The sequence below is a fragment of the Osmerus eperlanus genome, chromosome 24 (genome assembly GCF_963692335.1).
Source record: "Osmerus eperlanus chromosome 24, fOsmEpe2.1, whole genome shotgun sequence".
Lineage (NCBI taxonomy): Eukaryota > Metazoa > Chordata > Actinopteri > Osmeriformes > Osmeridae > Osmerus > Osmerus eperlanus.
In genome coordinates, this window is record NC_085041.1 from 10,542,503 (window position 1) to 10,558,859 (window position 16,357).

A 16,357-nucleotide genomic window follows, 5' to 3' on the forward strand; every position below is an offset into this window, starting at 1 on the left:
GCAAAAACTATGGCAAACGCTATAGTATGGCTTCAAAATGTACAATTAGAGGCTAACAAGTAACACTAGCAGGTAGTAGCATTGCTACGAGTATTATGCTAGGTTGCTAGGTAACGGAAGCTAACTAAAGCTAGCTAGCTTTCGTTTTGGAAAACAAACTCTGGTGGAAGTGTCGGAAATATTTAGAACTCACGCATCTAAAGGTTAAAGAATCATTTCTTACCATTGGCGGCCTGAAATGCCTATCTAACGTTTTATTGAAACGTCTCTGATAGTAGTTCTCGCAGATTTTATGTAATCTGATCGGCCATGTTTGATCGGCCGTTTTGAGAACGCAGATCAAAACCGATAATGGGAATATAGGCCGATATGGATCGGCGCAGATCAGATCGGAGCATCCCTAAATATTTCCATTTGTTAAAACAGCTAGAGCTACTTGCTTCGGCCGAGTCCGACATCTTCCACTTCAAACCGCTAGAGCCCGCGCTTATGCAGCAAAAACTCACGTCCCCCGTGCAACTGCATTACAGCTAGCTAACGATTTTAAAGAGGCAGCGTTCACTTTTACCCTAAGACGATACATTTAGATTTTAATTCAATATCGATTTGTACAGAACTGTTTGACTAATTTACAGTATGTAACGCAAGTACATTACAAGTAACTGTAATTAAATTACCTAAAAATGCAGTCATGCTATTTTAGTCAATGCTATTTTCCAAGATGAGCAGTTTATTTGAGTTTTGTTTAAAACTTTATTGAAAATTGAAAGGTTGTGGAAGTAGGCCAGACTTTATTAGAATAATCTGGTGTATATTTAAGATTTTTTGACACAATTTTGAAAAAGGTTAAGATTTGCGAGGATTAAGATATTTTCAAAGATTTGTGATTTTCTATCATTTTATTTGAAACTTCATTGAAAAAGTAAAGGCTGTGGAAGTATACCAGACATTGTTAAGATACTCTGGTGTCTGTTTGAGGTTTTATATTCCTAAAAATATTATAAAAGTCTACATTTTTCAAAATGGTATGGGTTGTTTTCACCCAGTCCCTTACACGATGCTGCAAAATAGCGTCTTCCGAATGTGAGACGAATGTCGAATATGAAACTAACTTCACCTCGGTCAATTAACACACTGTTTCGATGTATTTAGTGTGAAATGCTCCCACACCTTGGATGACTTGGGTCGTACTGATTTCTCTGCCTCCGCCATGTGTTTCAGAACAACGTTACTCAACAACGTCTCTCCGATGGCCTTTCCTCTACCTCTGCTCCGCGCTCAACTAAACATCTCCGCGACATATTGAGTAATAATCGCGCGACACAACGAATCGATAATGAAATTCGTTGCCAACACTTTTAATAATCGATTTTAATCGATTAAATCGATTCGTTGTTGCAGCCCTAGTTAGGAGTCTTCAGACAGGGACGTTGTTACTGACACGTAATGATCACTAGAAGTCGCTTCTTGCCAATGGTCTAATTAGATACAGTTAGGGGTGGGCGATATGGCCAAAATCTTCTATCACGGTATGAGTCATTTTATATCATGGTTACGGTATATATTACGGTATAGTAATTGTTCTGTACATTTAATTAAGAAATGGTACAAAATAACCATACCATACTTCATCATCCCACTCGATTATTTATTACAAACAAAAACAACTGCCTCACATGAGACAACACTTGAGTTAAAAACAAAAGACTCCAAAAAGTTACGAGTATGAGCGTTCCGATTGGCTGATACGCAGTCATGCCATCCGTGTGGTGACCTACTCACAGCTCAATACGGATCGTTAAAGCTCGGTCGATATGTTAAAGCCTCAGTTTGATATTTCCCGGCATGACCTCACTCTCAGTTAGTAAGTAGTTAGCCTTCACTAGTCATCCTAGATCAAGAATGCTAGCAACGCCACCAGTGTAATTTTACAACAATAATTTTACAGCACGAGACATAAAACTTGAACAACAAATCGAATTGGTTACCTGCAGAATGGGTCATCAAATATATAATTAATTAGCATCGGCATGGATGTGGTCCGCTTACACAAAATACACTCCGTTCCGTCAGACCAACGCAAATGTGCTTCAAGGTCAAACGAAAATAGCAAATCAAATAAAAGTTAAACTACAATTCTAAATATCGCAAGAATGCGATTTATATGATGGCTTATATACAATACAACAACCAGACATTTAATTGACACGTGTAATACAAAAATATAGTATAAAAGTATACCGCGGTTGAAACGGTATAGCCAAATCTCTCCCGGTAGACACATTTCTACCGTCGCACGGTATATACCGTCATACCACCAAGCCCTAGATACAGTTATAGGCGACTGCCAAAAATTAGGCAAGAGTCATTAGTTTGGAAATTCTAGGTTATAGGCTTACTTGATGTTACATGTTGATGCTTAGCCTATTCAATTTAACAACTTTCGGAATGACAAGACGGGCAGTGGATAATATCATACTGGTTGAGAATGTCTATTGTGGTTTTATTTGGGCTATTACTGTAACATTGGGACTCCAGTTCCAAGTGTGGATGGAGGGGTTACACAAAAGCAGTGGTGCATTATGTGTAAAACGAAAGTTGCATTTGATAAATCAAGTAGGTGGCCTCTCTACTACAACTAGCCAGACAAATCATTTAGAATATGTTTTGTTCCCTTTACTCTCTGGCATTGCATTATGCACAGGATTTCTTCTTTTTTTCAGCTGGTAAACGTGAAGGCATCTTTCAGGCTGTTTGAAAGGTGCGGCATCCCATCCCCCCTTCTAATGATCGATCGTGTAGTGTATCAAAAGATTAGGGCTCATCAGTTTCTTTCAAGGCTGTCTACTCTATTCCAGTTCCAACATTCCCAGCATTCCATTTTGATACTTACAGCTCAAGAATACATTTAATTTAGCTTACTGTTATGTTCACGCACTCTTTGTACAGAATATGGGCATTCATTGCAGCCAGATTCTAAGAAGCTGTAAAATACAGCTACTCATTTATACTACTAGATATTTCTGAAATGCTATTGTAAGCAATTGTATTGAGTAACCTGTTATTATGTTAGGCAGGGTATAAAAAAAGGGGGACTTGGATTCTGAAGGAAGAAGTTGTGTGCAAAGAGAGTGGAGACAATTGTGGCCAGCCGCACCGAGAAGTCAAGGAGCCCTGTAGTCTGTCCGTGTCTCTAATTATTGTCAATTATAAACATTCAAGAACAATCAGTTAAACTATTGTGAACAGTGATCATAACACCCTCCGCCCATACCGTCATCTCCTTTCATTAGGCCTACTTATATTCATAAACGGATTAGTTTACCATTGCGCTTACCAGTCAACAAACAAACGCCCATGTAAAGCTAATGCACTTCATAGAATTCAGAAATGTTTTTGGCATCATTTTGCACGTAATTATAGGCTATATATAAACTAGACATATTTTTCTGGACAAACAAATATTATTTAGGCTATACAACCTTTGTCTGAATGACAGACTGCAATGGAACCCTGCAACATCTGTTTTAATCTTAATCTGCAATTAAACCAAAACATGAGTAAATTTGCCTTAAATGAGCTTTTCCGGTGTGATTAAAAAATACTGATGATAAAACACATCTAGTAAAAAGTCTAGAAAGCAGGGTCCTGGAATTTGATTGAGTGCGAAGACACAATTGGGGTCAAATTACCCCTGCTCTACGCTTCTAGTGTTAAGAGGGTAGAATATTCACTGTGTTTAAGGTGAGTATTTTGATTAAACATATGTGTGTATTTTTTTCTTTAGTATGGCCTCAGGAAGAGTACATAGTGGAGTACTCTCTGGAGTATGGCTTCCTCCGGCTCTCCCAAACCACCCGACAGCGACTCAACATCCCCGTCATGGTGGTCACTCTAGGTAAGCTACATTAAGTGCAACTATTAAACTTTGGACAAAAAGTTGTACATGGCCTGGAATTCCTACTGCGGGAAGATTAATATTCTGGCCAAGCCCCCAATGTGTTATGTCCCTCTTTGAACTTTCACGGCTAAGGTGTTAAGCACGATGTCTAGGGGGAACCTGAGGGTATAACAACTGTAGCCACAAAGAACACAAACGAGACAGGGTGTCAATAGCCAGGTGTTTATTAACAACAAAGTCGTCACAGGAGAACCATGAACGGTACCAATGAAAATAAAACAACAAAAGTGCTAAATACCCTGCCTAACCTAAATAATACAAAAGCAGTGGCACTTACAGGGATTCTGACAACAGGGGAATGTACTCCAAATTTTTCAAGAACAGCTTTCAATTTACTTTGGGTATTCCTTGTTTAGCTAATTTTACAGGGTTGTTAAGACGTTGACATAATGAGTGACTGGGGTACAGCGAAGAGGTTAATTTACATTTGAGCTCAGTACAGAGCCATTATTCTGCCAGATATACATTAGTTAATTACAACTAATCAGTGATGTAAGACAACTGCAAGCTCTTTATTGAATGTATGGGGAATCAAACCCTTAACATGTACACAGGGGAAATCACTGTTTCATGGTTTGCAGATGAGCAGTTGTGAGTTAATGTATGCGATTCAGATAACACTTTCTTAATTTTGAGATCCTTGACATCCTCATGTAGTTGATCAGTTTGACTTACAATCTAAGAAGAATATCAACTATAAAGTGAATGTGACTTTAGTTAAGTAAAACAAATTACAAAGAGAGCATAATAGGCCAGCCATAGCTAGAGCTTGTTTGTGGGAGCAGAGACACTTTTGTTATTGTTAACTAAATCTAATCAATACAATCAAGTCTTGAACTTTATGTAACATGTCTTGCATGCATTGAATTACTTAAGTCTGTAACACATAACCATCTCTTAACTCTTGGTGTCTTATCAGCTGCCTATTCTCCAAACTAATATTAGTCAGTATGTTTACATGCACACTGATATGTTACTATTTTTAGGGTGGACAGATTTTCAATTTTGCTCCTTTTTTATTTTTAAAATGTATGTAATCTTAACGCGACTTAAACAAATCGTTAGTGTAATGTTTGTAACCTCCAACGGCTTTCAAAAAATACCTTTTTGTGACAGTTTGTACTTTTTTGCTACAAGCTCCCGCTTAACCCTTGTGCTGCCTTCGGGTCACACGACCCAAAGGTTCATAACGAACCATCGTTGTGTTTACCCAATTTTACCCAATACAAAAACAAATAAAAATAATTTTCTTTTAATCTTTGCAATGTGGGGGGTCTGAGACAGCCCAACGGTTAAAAGAAAATGCTTCACTTTGTTTTTGTATGCGGTAAATTTGTCACAATACGACAGTGGGTCACAATGACTGATGGGTCAGAATGACCCGAAGATAACACAAGGGTTAAAGATATTGAGATTGGCAGCACCTAAATGCTTTTTGGCATTCTATATGAATGTTACTGTTCTATGTCAGAAACATTTGTTTCCAGCCTTGGTTTTACTTCAGTTTTATAACTGGCAAGAATAAATGTCTTAACTGATGCTGTCATTGAGTTGGTGTGATTGTTGATAACAATGTTAACTAATTAGTTATCCAGTCACAAGTACTGTAGATAGCTAGTTATGGTCATCTAGCTCTTAAAATTCTGACTGGCTGTATTTTGACCAGCTGATGTACATTTACATTTATTCATTTAGCAGACGCTTTTATCCAAAGCGACTTCCAAGAGAGAGCTTTACAAAGTGCATAGGTCACTGATAATAACAACAAGATAGCCCCCAAAACATTGCGAGTAGCCAAAACATGAAGCACATAATGTGAACAACCAAAATAAGTGCCAAAGGGAAGAACCATAAGAGCATGTAGTTATGTATTGGCATAGATAACTCATTGTACAGCGGGTAGTTCCGACCTTGAAATCTGACTGATTGGCAGACGTTGTAAATTGATGATATACCACAGGTTAACCTTTTCACAGTTTGATTAGAGAAATTCATCTTATTCATCTTGCTGCTTTTTAGCTAGCCAGCATTTCATAAAAATATTAAATAATTGGATAGTCCTTTGACTCCCAGATGAGCATTATATTATAATAGGGTTGCCTCTTATCTTAGGTGACAACTGATTCTTTTTGTTTTTAGATCCTCTGAAAGATCAGTGCTTTGGAGATGGTTTCAGCCGCTTTCTCCTGGATGAGTTCCTCGGCTACGATGATATCCTCATGTCCAGTGTCAAGGCTCTGGCTGAGAATGAGGAAAATAAAGGTAGTTTTATGTGCATTGTTTGTTAAGGAAATACACTTCACAAAAATACAAGAAAGTACACTTCCTTCTAATCTACTCACTTTTGTCCTATTTGAATATGTGGCCATTTTCAAGCAGTTTTTGCACTTTGTCAACAGGTTTCCTTAGGAATGTGGTATCTGGTGAACACTACAGATTTGTAAGCATGTGGATGGCTCGCACCTCTTACCTGGCAGCTTTTGTCATCATGGTCATATTTGTAAGTGGTTCAATGCACCTTTTCTGTAGCAAATTAGCTGTAAAATAATCATCCCAATGGCAACCTTTAATTTTAGATCAAGGGACCTTACATCCCTTGGTTTTTGTGGTGTACATGAGGGAAAATTAGTTTGTGCCATACATGTTTTTTTTTATCAATCTTGTTTCTTTCCATACCTACAGACCCTGTCAGTCTCTATGCTTCTGCGTTACTCCCACCACCAGATTTTCGTTTTCATAGGTGAGCAGATTTTATCCCAACCTTGCAAGGGAGCCCTGAGTACAAGATGTACTAGAAAATATAGACAGACTAAATATAGGTGAAAGACATATTACACAAGTTAGTACAAAATTCATAAAATATAAAGAGTCAAATTCAATAATACTCCATATACAAAATAAAAACATTACAGATATCTAAATATAACTCACCACCAGTCTTTTGGCCATATAGCAGTGTAGTGTGTCTAATTTAAAATATTTCTATAGTTTTCCTAAATCCTAAATCTACCTTTCAGAACAGAGTTCTAAATTCTTAAGATTAACCTTGTTAAAGGGCCAGATTCAGCCCGTTGGCCCACAGTTGAATTGGTCTGATATAGGCCTTTGTATCAGTGTCACAGCGTTCTTCGGCCCCTTATAGCAAACACTTATAATACACCCATCATGCTACATCTTACCGCAAAACCAGAACCCTCAAATTAAGGAACATCTGTAAATAATATTACTACTAATATATACTAATACACACACAAAATGCAAACATTTTACAATAAATTATTTGTGTGGTAAATAACATTGTCCATAAATGTAAATGTGAAACATTTTGGATAATCTCTCTTCTGCACAGATTGCGCACGAGAGTCATTGACTAAGTAGTAGCAACTGCTTTATTATGCCAAAACCTAATTTCATTGATGAGATTCACAAACGTATTTGTCCTTAAAGGGGTCATTTACTGGATTTCACACTGTTCCTTAAGGTCTCCAAATAGGGTATGTAACATTGGTTGGGCTGAAAATGGCCCGGGTGCTGTTCTATGCGCCCTAATGCACCCTGTGAAATAGCCCTGGAATAAAACGAGAGCTTTTCTCCCTTTTATGGTATGCTCATGAATATATAGATGAGCTGCGCGCTGATTGGTTGGTTCACAACGAGTGAAGCTACGGAGCAAAGACGCAACACGGCCAACAGCACTCACTGAAACATCGAAGGTGGCCAGTGTATTGTATTTTCTGTTTCTTAATATTAAATAAATCACTCTTTGTCTTAAAAAAACATAGAAGGTGGAGACTTGAAATAAAAACGTACAAATAAATCTACTGTGTCTACACAACACTGTTTTCAACAGATTGACTAGATATCATTTGAAATGATAACGTTAGTTGTTTCCACTTCTGTTGTTCAAGCAAACGGGATCGACTTAGGTGGGTAACGTTACAGCTTAGCAACCAAACTATCGTGATTCAACTCAGTTTCAGTTAGCTATCTTGCTAACTAATAAAAAATAACCTGACAAAGATCTGGACAAACATGCATCGTGAATTGTAGATTAACGTGACAACACAGGTTATTTATTCGAATGAAACACAGTCAGCAACATGAAATAACGTTAGCCCCATTGCCAATAAACTAAATCATCACACATTCTACCTATGCTAGATACAGGATACGTTAGCATTGCTAATAACTGTCAGCATCAAAATCATACTACAGCTTGCGGTTGTGATGAACATAAGGTCGGAACAGCACCTCTTTTCAGCAACAGCTTCATAGCAAATCCTGCTTTACATTGTCCCAGGTTTTCAAAACTGTCCTCTGTGAAATGGTTAGAGCAAATGTGTAATTGAGGGTCGAACTGCACAGGGATCTTCTCATAGACACACTTCACAGCCGGTCGAGTGTTTGGTTCTTTGGGAAGACTCTGAAAAGTGTCAGCATTCCCTGTACAGCCTGGAACACTGCATTTACGACCGTAGTCCATTTTCAATATCCTTGAAAAACGTTCTTCTTTGTAATTCCTTGGAAGTACACAGAGCAGCGTGCAGCAAATTTTGGGGCGTGACAAAGGTACAGACCAGAGCCAAAAAAGGTGGAGCCACATTTTTGACGTCACAAATGTGGATTTTTTGAAACCGCTCGTTTTACAGCAGCAGTTTCAAATTGTGAGATTTAGATAGGAAAGAGGTGTCAATGGACTTTGAGATTTACTGTATGTCCATTTTACCCACCGAACTGTCGTTATTCAACTAGGACAAGGTACTCTCGGTTTTGCAGCCAATGACCCCTTTAAAGTCATACAATTAAGGTGTACAGCTTGACATCCGTCCAAAATGTATGATAATGTATTTTCGTTTTGATCTTTTTTTCCCCCCACTCTGCCCTCAGTGGACTTACTGCAGATGTTGGAAATGAATATGACCATTGCCTTCCCTGCAGCTCCTCTGCTCACCGTCATTCTGGCCCTTGTGGGTAAGATCCTTCAAGTGTTTTGGACCATACCTAGAAATAACAATTCTATTGTATTCTATTAATAAACGCACAGCAAATTAAGATATTGTTTGCCTTTATTGATGCATTTCTGTCCTCTTATGCACATGACTGAAATGTTAAATAATTAATTTGGCTTGTTAATTTGTCTTTCCTTCCTTTGACCGTCCAGCGGTTTGGAATTAAAGTAGAACACCTCTGTGGGATCTGGCATTGCATTTTTTGTAGTGCGTATAAGTCATGTGCATACAGTTTTACATAGTAGAACACATGCATTGTTTGTGACAAATTGAATTATATATGTTATATTATAGCGGTTCATGTTGTTTAATTGTAACTTGTTTAACTACATGCTCTTATGGTTCTTCCCTTTGGCACTTACTTTGGTTGTTCACAATGTGTGCTTCATGTTTTGGCTACTCGCAATGTTTTTGTGGCTATCTTGTTGTTATGATCAGTGACCTATGCACTTTGTAAAGCTCTCTCTTGGAAGTCGCTTTGGATAAAAGCGTCTGCTAAATGAATAAATGTAAATGTAATTTTCTGCATTTCTTCATAAATATGGGGGAAATGACCAAGTTCAGACACTTACATAGTTTCCCCCCTCCTTTCCACAGGCATGGAAGCCATCATGTCAGAATTTTTTAATGACACAACCACAGCCTTCTATATCATCCTAATTGTGTGGTTGGCTGACCAGTATGATGCTATCTGCTGCCACACCAACACCAGCAAACGTCACTGGCTGAGGTAAAACCCAAACACATCTGTAAACACCAGCACTGGTCATGTAAGTGGCTTGTTTGGTGTCTAAGCAAATCCATACACTACACCAATACAATTGGCTGGAGAAATGGGATCACACAAGCATAAGCCAAACTCAGCTGCAATTTGTCATGCTATAGGTGGGAGTCAGGTGGGAGTCAGGTGGGAGTCAGGTGGCTGAGCGGTTAGGGGAGTGGGCTAGTAATCAGAAGGTTGCTGGTTCGATTCCTGGCCGTGAAAAATGACGTTGTGTCCTTGGGCAAGGCACTTCACCCTACTTGCCTCGGGGGAATGGCCCTGTACTTACTGTAAGTCGCTCTGGATAAGAGCGTCTGCTAAATGACTAAATGTAATGTAAATGCTATTCATAATTTTTACTCAGTCCTTTGTCCTTATTTTTGAGGCAATTTCAGCTAAGACAGTCCCTGTTGTTTCTTTTCAAGGTTCTTCTATCTGTATCACTTTGCGTTCTACGCCTACCACTACCGTTTCAATGGGCAGTACAGCAGCCTGGCACTGGTTACTTCCTGGCTCTTCATACAGGTGATGTGGAAGTTCAATTAGTCAATGCCTTTAAAAAGCATTCAGATTCCTTACATTTGTACAGATTTAGTTATTTTGGGACTTAATTTAGATATTCTATTTACAAAATCCACAAGGGATAAATGCCCCCCAAAAAGTAATTGCATTAGTAATTGTAAAAAAAAAAAATATTAGGTGTGCTTGCTCTCAAGGCACACTACTGTTATCTCACATATTTATTATTTCCCACCCTAACTGTGCGTCTCGTTTTTGAATGCGTTGTTGCTATTACTTTCTGGAAGGTTCCATTGCAAGGTTTAAGACATATGTCACACAAACATGTGGGGTTCTTGTTTGATACCAGCAATTTAAATGTTACTTCCACTGTTAAAAAAGGGGAAACATCCAGGATGACCTTAAGCAATTTATTAGTAGTCAATAAAATAGGATAAAACCAAAAGGTTTAAAAGTGATGGCAAATGACCCCTGTAGAATAAGCATAAGTCACAACGTCACAAATCCACCCTTAAAAATATCCTGAGCTGGGGGTGTGGTCCAATTAACCAGCTGTTGTCCATCTCGTTGATCCCTCAATCTAAATCAACAAATGTAAAGTATATAACTGAATAAAATAGCCAAATAACACATGCACATGTTAGGATCAAGTGAAATGACAACAGCTTCAATGAATGTCCCATTTATATTACCACCACAAATATTTAAGATTTTGTGATGAAAAAAGCTGCTAACACTAGCTAGCTAACTAGCTAGCCTGGCTGTGCCCTCCTACGTACTTCCGCTCAATTTTGATTTTGCTTCTGTACTAGGTCTGGGCTTGAGGTACGTAAGTCAGATGTCTCCGGTTAATTTTCTACCTGTCAAATCAGCGAACAGAGGGAGTGGCTGAGAACGATGACGTTGATGTTGTGCGCTAGTTTGTGTTTTAGTGCCGTAATGGCGGCGGAGAAAGATGCGAGCGAAGCCATTCGGTCCGTTGTGGAAACGCTGCTGAATATCCAGAAGTTAAAGCTGGAGCAAGAACAATCTTTGATCCCCACGGGGTTCGTTTGATTTTCCAGCTAGCTCCGTTAGTCGTGAAGGAGTTGGCTAAGGCGAACGCTAGCGATTGGTTATGGCAGATCCAGAGTGGCTCTGGGCAGATCCAATAGTTTTAAACTTCAACAGAGACCCACCTTCAAGGAAGTTAACGCTTGTCAATGGAGGGAGCCCAGACTCTCTGTACAAATGAAATGTATGAGAGTCTGGTTAGGACCAGGCTACTAACTAGCTAGTTGCACTCACAAATGTCACAATGTCATACAACATTGGCCTTTATAGTGCAAATCTTGTTCAGTGGAGACCGACGCAGTGAACAATAAGCTTTGTCGGTTTAAGCAAAAAGCCCGTCTACGGGTTCACTCCCTATTAAGCCCCATTGTTAAAAGCCGGAAGTTTCCCGAGAGTGGTAGTTCTCCCCTTATTAGACATTCTCGCACGGCTTCAATTTTATACTACGCTTTGTGTTTGACCTCCTTGTCTATTCTTTGTTTGTCTATGGCCGCACTGCAGCTGCAATTCTTTAAATCTCTCTTACTAATTAAACGCCACCCTCGAATAAACGCTGCACCAAAAATGATCATTGTGTAATAAACACTGCAGCGTTTATTCAAAGAAATACGGTAGTTTAGCTAGCTTTGTAGTTACTTCAAAAGCAAAACAAACCTACCTTTCTTACCATACCTTTTCGTTACATTTATTCACTCATTTTAGTGGAATAGCGGATCCTAGCAAAAAAAAATCTGTAGTTACATCAACAAATGTAGTTCCTTGTGTTATAGTCTATACTAAAATATTTTAAAATAAATTGTTGCAAAATGTGAAACGCTTCAAACACTGATTTTTGTTGAGCGTCCCTGAAGCTCTGGGAATTCCAAGATGTTATCCTCTGGTGTTCAATGACTGGAAAAGTCAAATTACCCAGCTACTTTAGTGGCTATGTTTGTGTGTGTACAGTATATCTGGAAAGTATTCACAGCACTTAACTTTTTCCTCTTGTTGTTATGTTACAGTCGTATTCCAAAATTGATTAAATTCATTTTTTTCCTCAAAATTAACACAATACCCCATAATGATAAAGTGAAAAATATTTTGGCTTCATTTTTGTACAGTGGAAGGATGCGAAGACGTGTCGTCCATCTTTATATACAAGTCGATGGGTGCAACACACGTCAAGTCAATAACTTCGGGGTTACTAAAACAAAATTTCCAAAGTTCAGTCAGTGGCACGTTTTTCCATTAGTTTTTTGGGGTTTTGGATTCTCAATTGAATAACAAATGAATTAATGATATCCTGATTCTGATGCCTTAACATGCCACTATAATGACAATAATAATATAATACTTACCCTACATTCGTCATGTCATGAACATAATAACGTCCATTACAAAACTGTTAAATAAAAAATAATGGGAATAAACTTTGTATGTGTGCAACCATGTGCAAAAAAAGTGTAGATTAACAAGCCTTTTATCCCTGCGCTCAGTCAGCTCCAGGTAAATCAGCGATCGGCTAATGTTCCCTTTTTTGCTCATGCCTTGTTAAATGCAATACCAATACTATCGGAAATGCAATACCACCAAGATTTTTGCCTCAAGCGCTTATTATTAAGCGCTTATTTGGGCATATGGAGGACTGACTTGGACAGTGTCTCAGTGAACTGCTTTTTTTGTGGTGCCAATTTAGTTTCCGTTTTAGTTCTGCAAATCTCTAGGATTCCATTTCAAATATTTGTATGCTGTTGTTGACATTCACACTATTTTATATACGTTCTACAAATAACTAGTAATAACTGGCTTTTAACATTTACAATCACACATTGTTAGGGAACTAGGCTAAAGTCTGTAAATCCATAACCATGTCGTAAACCATTTATTAACCATGACCTGGCTTCTATTCCGTCATCTATCCACAGCACTCAATGATCTATTTCTTTCACCACTACGAGCTACCTGCCATCCTGCAGCAGATCCGCATCCAGGAGATGCTGCTACAGAACCAGCAGGCGGGCCAGGGCAACCAGACAGCCCTGCAGGACAATATCAACAATAATACAACTTCAACGAGTGCAACCCAAGGCTCTATTCCTGCTGCCATAGCTCCAGCTCAGGGAGGGGAAGCAATTGATCAGAACAGCACACCAAGAGAACCCCAAGCTGCCACCCAGGGCCAAGGTCCCATGCAGGGATCTCAGCCCAGCAACCTCGCAATGAGGGGTGAAGTTACATCAGACCTGAACTGGATGGCAGAGACTGCCACCATCCTCACTGAGGCATTTTCCACCTCGGCTCCTCAGCAGCTTGGTGAATTCCTGCTGGATAGTGCAGAAGGGTCTGGAGTGGAGTTGGTTGAGGTTGATGGAGTGGAGAGTTCAGAAAAAGGCCTCAGCGTAGTGGCAGAGATTCAGATGGGAGCAGTAAGTGGAGGTGAAGCGGCAGGGGGAGTTGGAGATACAAATGCTGGTAGTCCCAGTAAGGTAGCAGTAGAATTCAAAAGCATAGGTGATTTTAGTCACAGTGCACATGCTTCAGGCCCACTGTTTTGTCACTCTGTTCAAAACGAAGGTACCCAAAGAGGAGAGACTGACCCTCAGATGTTCAGCCCCCCCTCTTCCCAAACGGACTGTAGAGATAGCTCCTTGGCACCCATATCCACACCCAAGCAGGCCAAGACAGACTGGGACTCCAAGAAATATGACCCCTCAAATTCTATCAAACCCACTCAATGTTGAGTCCACTTATCACTTTCTTGCATTATGTATGCTTTAATAGTCATTCACAATGCAAAGTGGAACAGAGGAGAGGGGAAAAAACAGAAATGGACTGGTACAAAATGTGCCCTTCTGCATATTAGCTGTGGACTGGGGTACCTTTTTAGTTTTCAACTGCAAAAGGCCGGACTTATCAGTTTCATGGTTTTTTTGGAAGTATGTTTAGAACGTGTCACATTTCAGGTAAGCATTTGTAATCATTTTAAGGCTACTATGATTTGATTACCATGTGATTTAGTCATGAATGATTATTAAAGAAATACACATTTCCAAAATTGTGTTCAACTAAAGATTGTACAACAAAGACCAAGATTTGAACCCACGGTGTCTGTCTCACCTAATTCATTTACTGTGCATATGTGCAGTTTGATACAACTCAATGGTAACATTTTTACCAATTTGCCACAAAAAATACATGAATTGTTTGACAATATATTGTGAAAGAAAATGTATATCTGAAGGATCAGTTGTTGTATTAAAATGTGTAATTAGTCAGTAAACTCAAAATCAATATTTCATTTAGTAAGAAATGTCTATTTGAGAAAAAAGGAATTCATACATGAGACCTACTCAAAATGTTGAACTTATGTCTGTCCGAAAGAAGCTCAACCATATGCTGAAAATGTTCATGGAAAATTATATTGGAATCAAGCCTGTGTGTTTACATATTCAGTGTATGTGTTAAAGTAGCAGATATTTTACAACTTGCTTCTTTTTGCTTCTTAACAAAATTGAAATCCTCAAAAAGATGGAAGTAATTTTGCCACGTCATTTGCATACAGAAATTATTTTGCTGTGAGCAACTGCATAGTATTTACTGCTGGGTGGAGAAATTCACAACATTAAAGATTCCAAACTGGAACTCTGCTTTAAAATGTGTTGAAATGTTATTTGAATAGCCTCATTGGGTGTGCTTTGCCTTCGGCAAGGGCACAACCTTTGTTCTCTCACATATATATGTATTAGTGTGTTTGCTGCAAGCAAAAGCACTATTGTTATTCTGCATACTTATTATTAGTGTGTTTGCTGCAAGCAAAAACACTATTGTTATTAGTGTGTTTTCTGCAAGCAAAAACACTATTGTTATTCTGCATACTTATTATTAGTGTGTTTGCTGCAAGCAAAAACACTATTGTTATTCTGCATACTTATTATTGGGTGTGCTTTGCCTTCGGCAAGGGCACAACCTTTGTTCTCTCACATATATATTATTATTTTTATTTCTTTTTGCCCCCCTAAATCTTCGTCAATATTTGGCCTACATAGACAACCTAGGTGTCAAAAGTTTTGTCTTGGTAGCGATTGAGTTGCTTGTATTTTTATTTACGTTCCGTTGCATGGATTAGGCTCAAGTTAAGTTTTTGTGGCGAAAAGTGAAGCTAACAGTGGCTAATTTGCTAGCCACAGTCACTGACGTTACTAACGTCACTGCGTCACGAAAACACGCGTGACTACCTGTAGCAGAACATTCGTTTCGCATCTGTTAACTTGGGGGATAGCTAGGCTAACTATAGCTTTACTGCAAGGCAGCTGCAGAAACGCCACAAGCAAAGAGGCCAGGGTGATAACTATTTACTCATTTTACTTTGTGATCTGAAACACAATTGTGAAATGTAATGTACAATATTAGCTGATATTATTAAGGAAGTAGGCCCACATCTACTTTCGGAAACGGTAGTGAAACTATTTCACTGAAGCATTAGCATCATGACATTAGCCTCTGTTGCCCGGGCAACACATACTACAGTGGTCTATGATGCATCTGTTTTCAATCTTTAAAATAAACATTCCTCACAAATACATTTTCGTTGTAGGATTTATTATGACATTACATTACAAGTAAACGATTTGTGGGTGAAATTATCATTACCTGTGGTTTCAAACCAGTGTTGCTCACTGCAACGCTGTAGCCTACGCGAGACACTACAAACACATCTACACAGCTGTAGGAAGTCAAACGGCGACAGAACATGTTCGGCACTCCCCTTACTTAAATCAAAAGTCTATCTAACTGCTAACCTTAACTTCATTGCCACAGCCTAAACTTTGTCAATCTGTTCATGAAAATGATTAATTTCAGCCTAAACCGTACAACGGAACGTTAAATCCAATTCAACCAACGCAATCGCTACCAAGACGAACACAGCAGTAGTCTACTAGTGCTGTACCGTAGTAGTACAATTTACCGGGGCAGCTTCTCCACACAGGGCTATATCGCATTTTGCGTTGTTACTGACAATGATCGCTACCAGTGAGCTTTTTATGAATGAGCGATTTTCCACTAAATAAATGT

The 16,357-nt window shown here is 38.8% G+C and overlaps 1 protein-coding gene across 1 annotated transcript in view; it reads left to right on the forward strand.

Annotated features, from left to right (window-relative positions):
- tmem259 (transmembrane protein 259) overlaps nt 1-14,978 on the forward strand; it is an 85,687-nt gene extending 70,709 nt beyond the window's left edge. The window contains exons 4-11 of the mRNA XM_062451016.1: nt 3,788-3,898; nt 6,101-6,223; nt 6,361-6,461; nt 6,644-6,701; nt 8,849-8,932; nt 9,568-9,700; nt 10,159-10,258; nt 13,210-14,978. Coding sequence (XP_062307000.1) covers nt 3,788-3,898; nt 6,101-6,223; nt 6,361-6,461; nt 6,644-6,701; nt 8,849-8,932; nt 9,568-9,700; nt 10,159-10,258; nt 13,210-14,025 — 1,526 coding nt within the window. The 3' untranslated portion in view covers nt 14,026-14,978. The remainder of the gene's footprint in view (nt 1-3,787; nt 3,899-6,100; nt 6,224-6,360; nt 6,462-6,643; nt 6,702-8,848; nt 8,933-9,567; nt 9,701-10,158; nt 10,259-13,209) is intronic.
- The last annotated feature ends 1,379 nt before the right edge of the window (nt 14,979-16,357 follow it).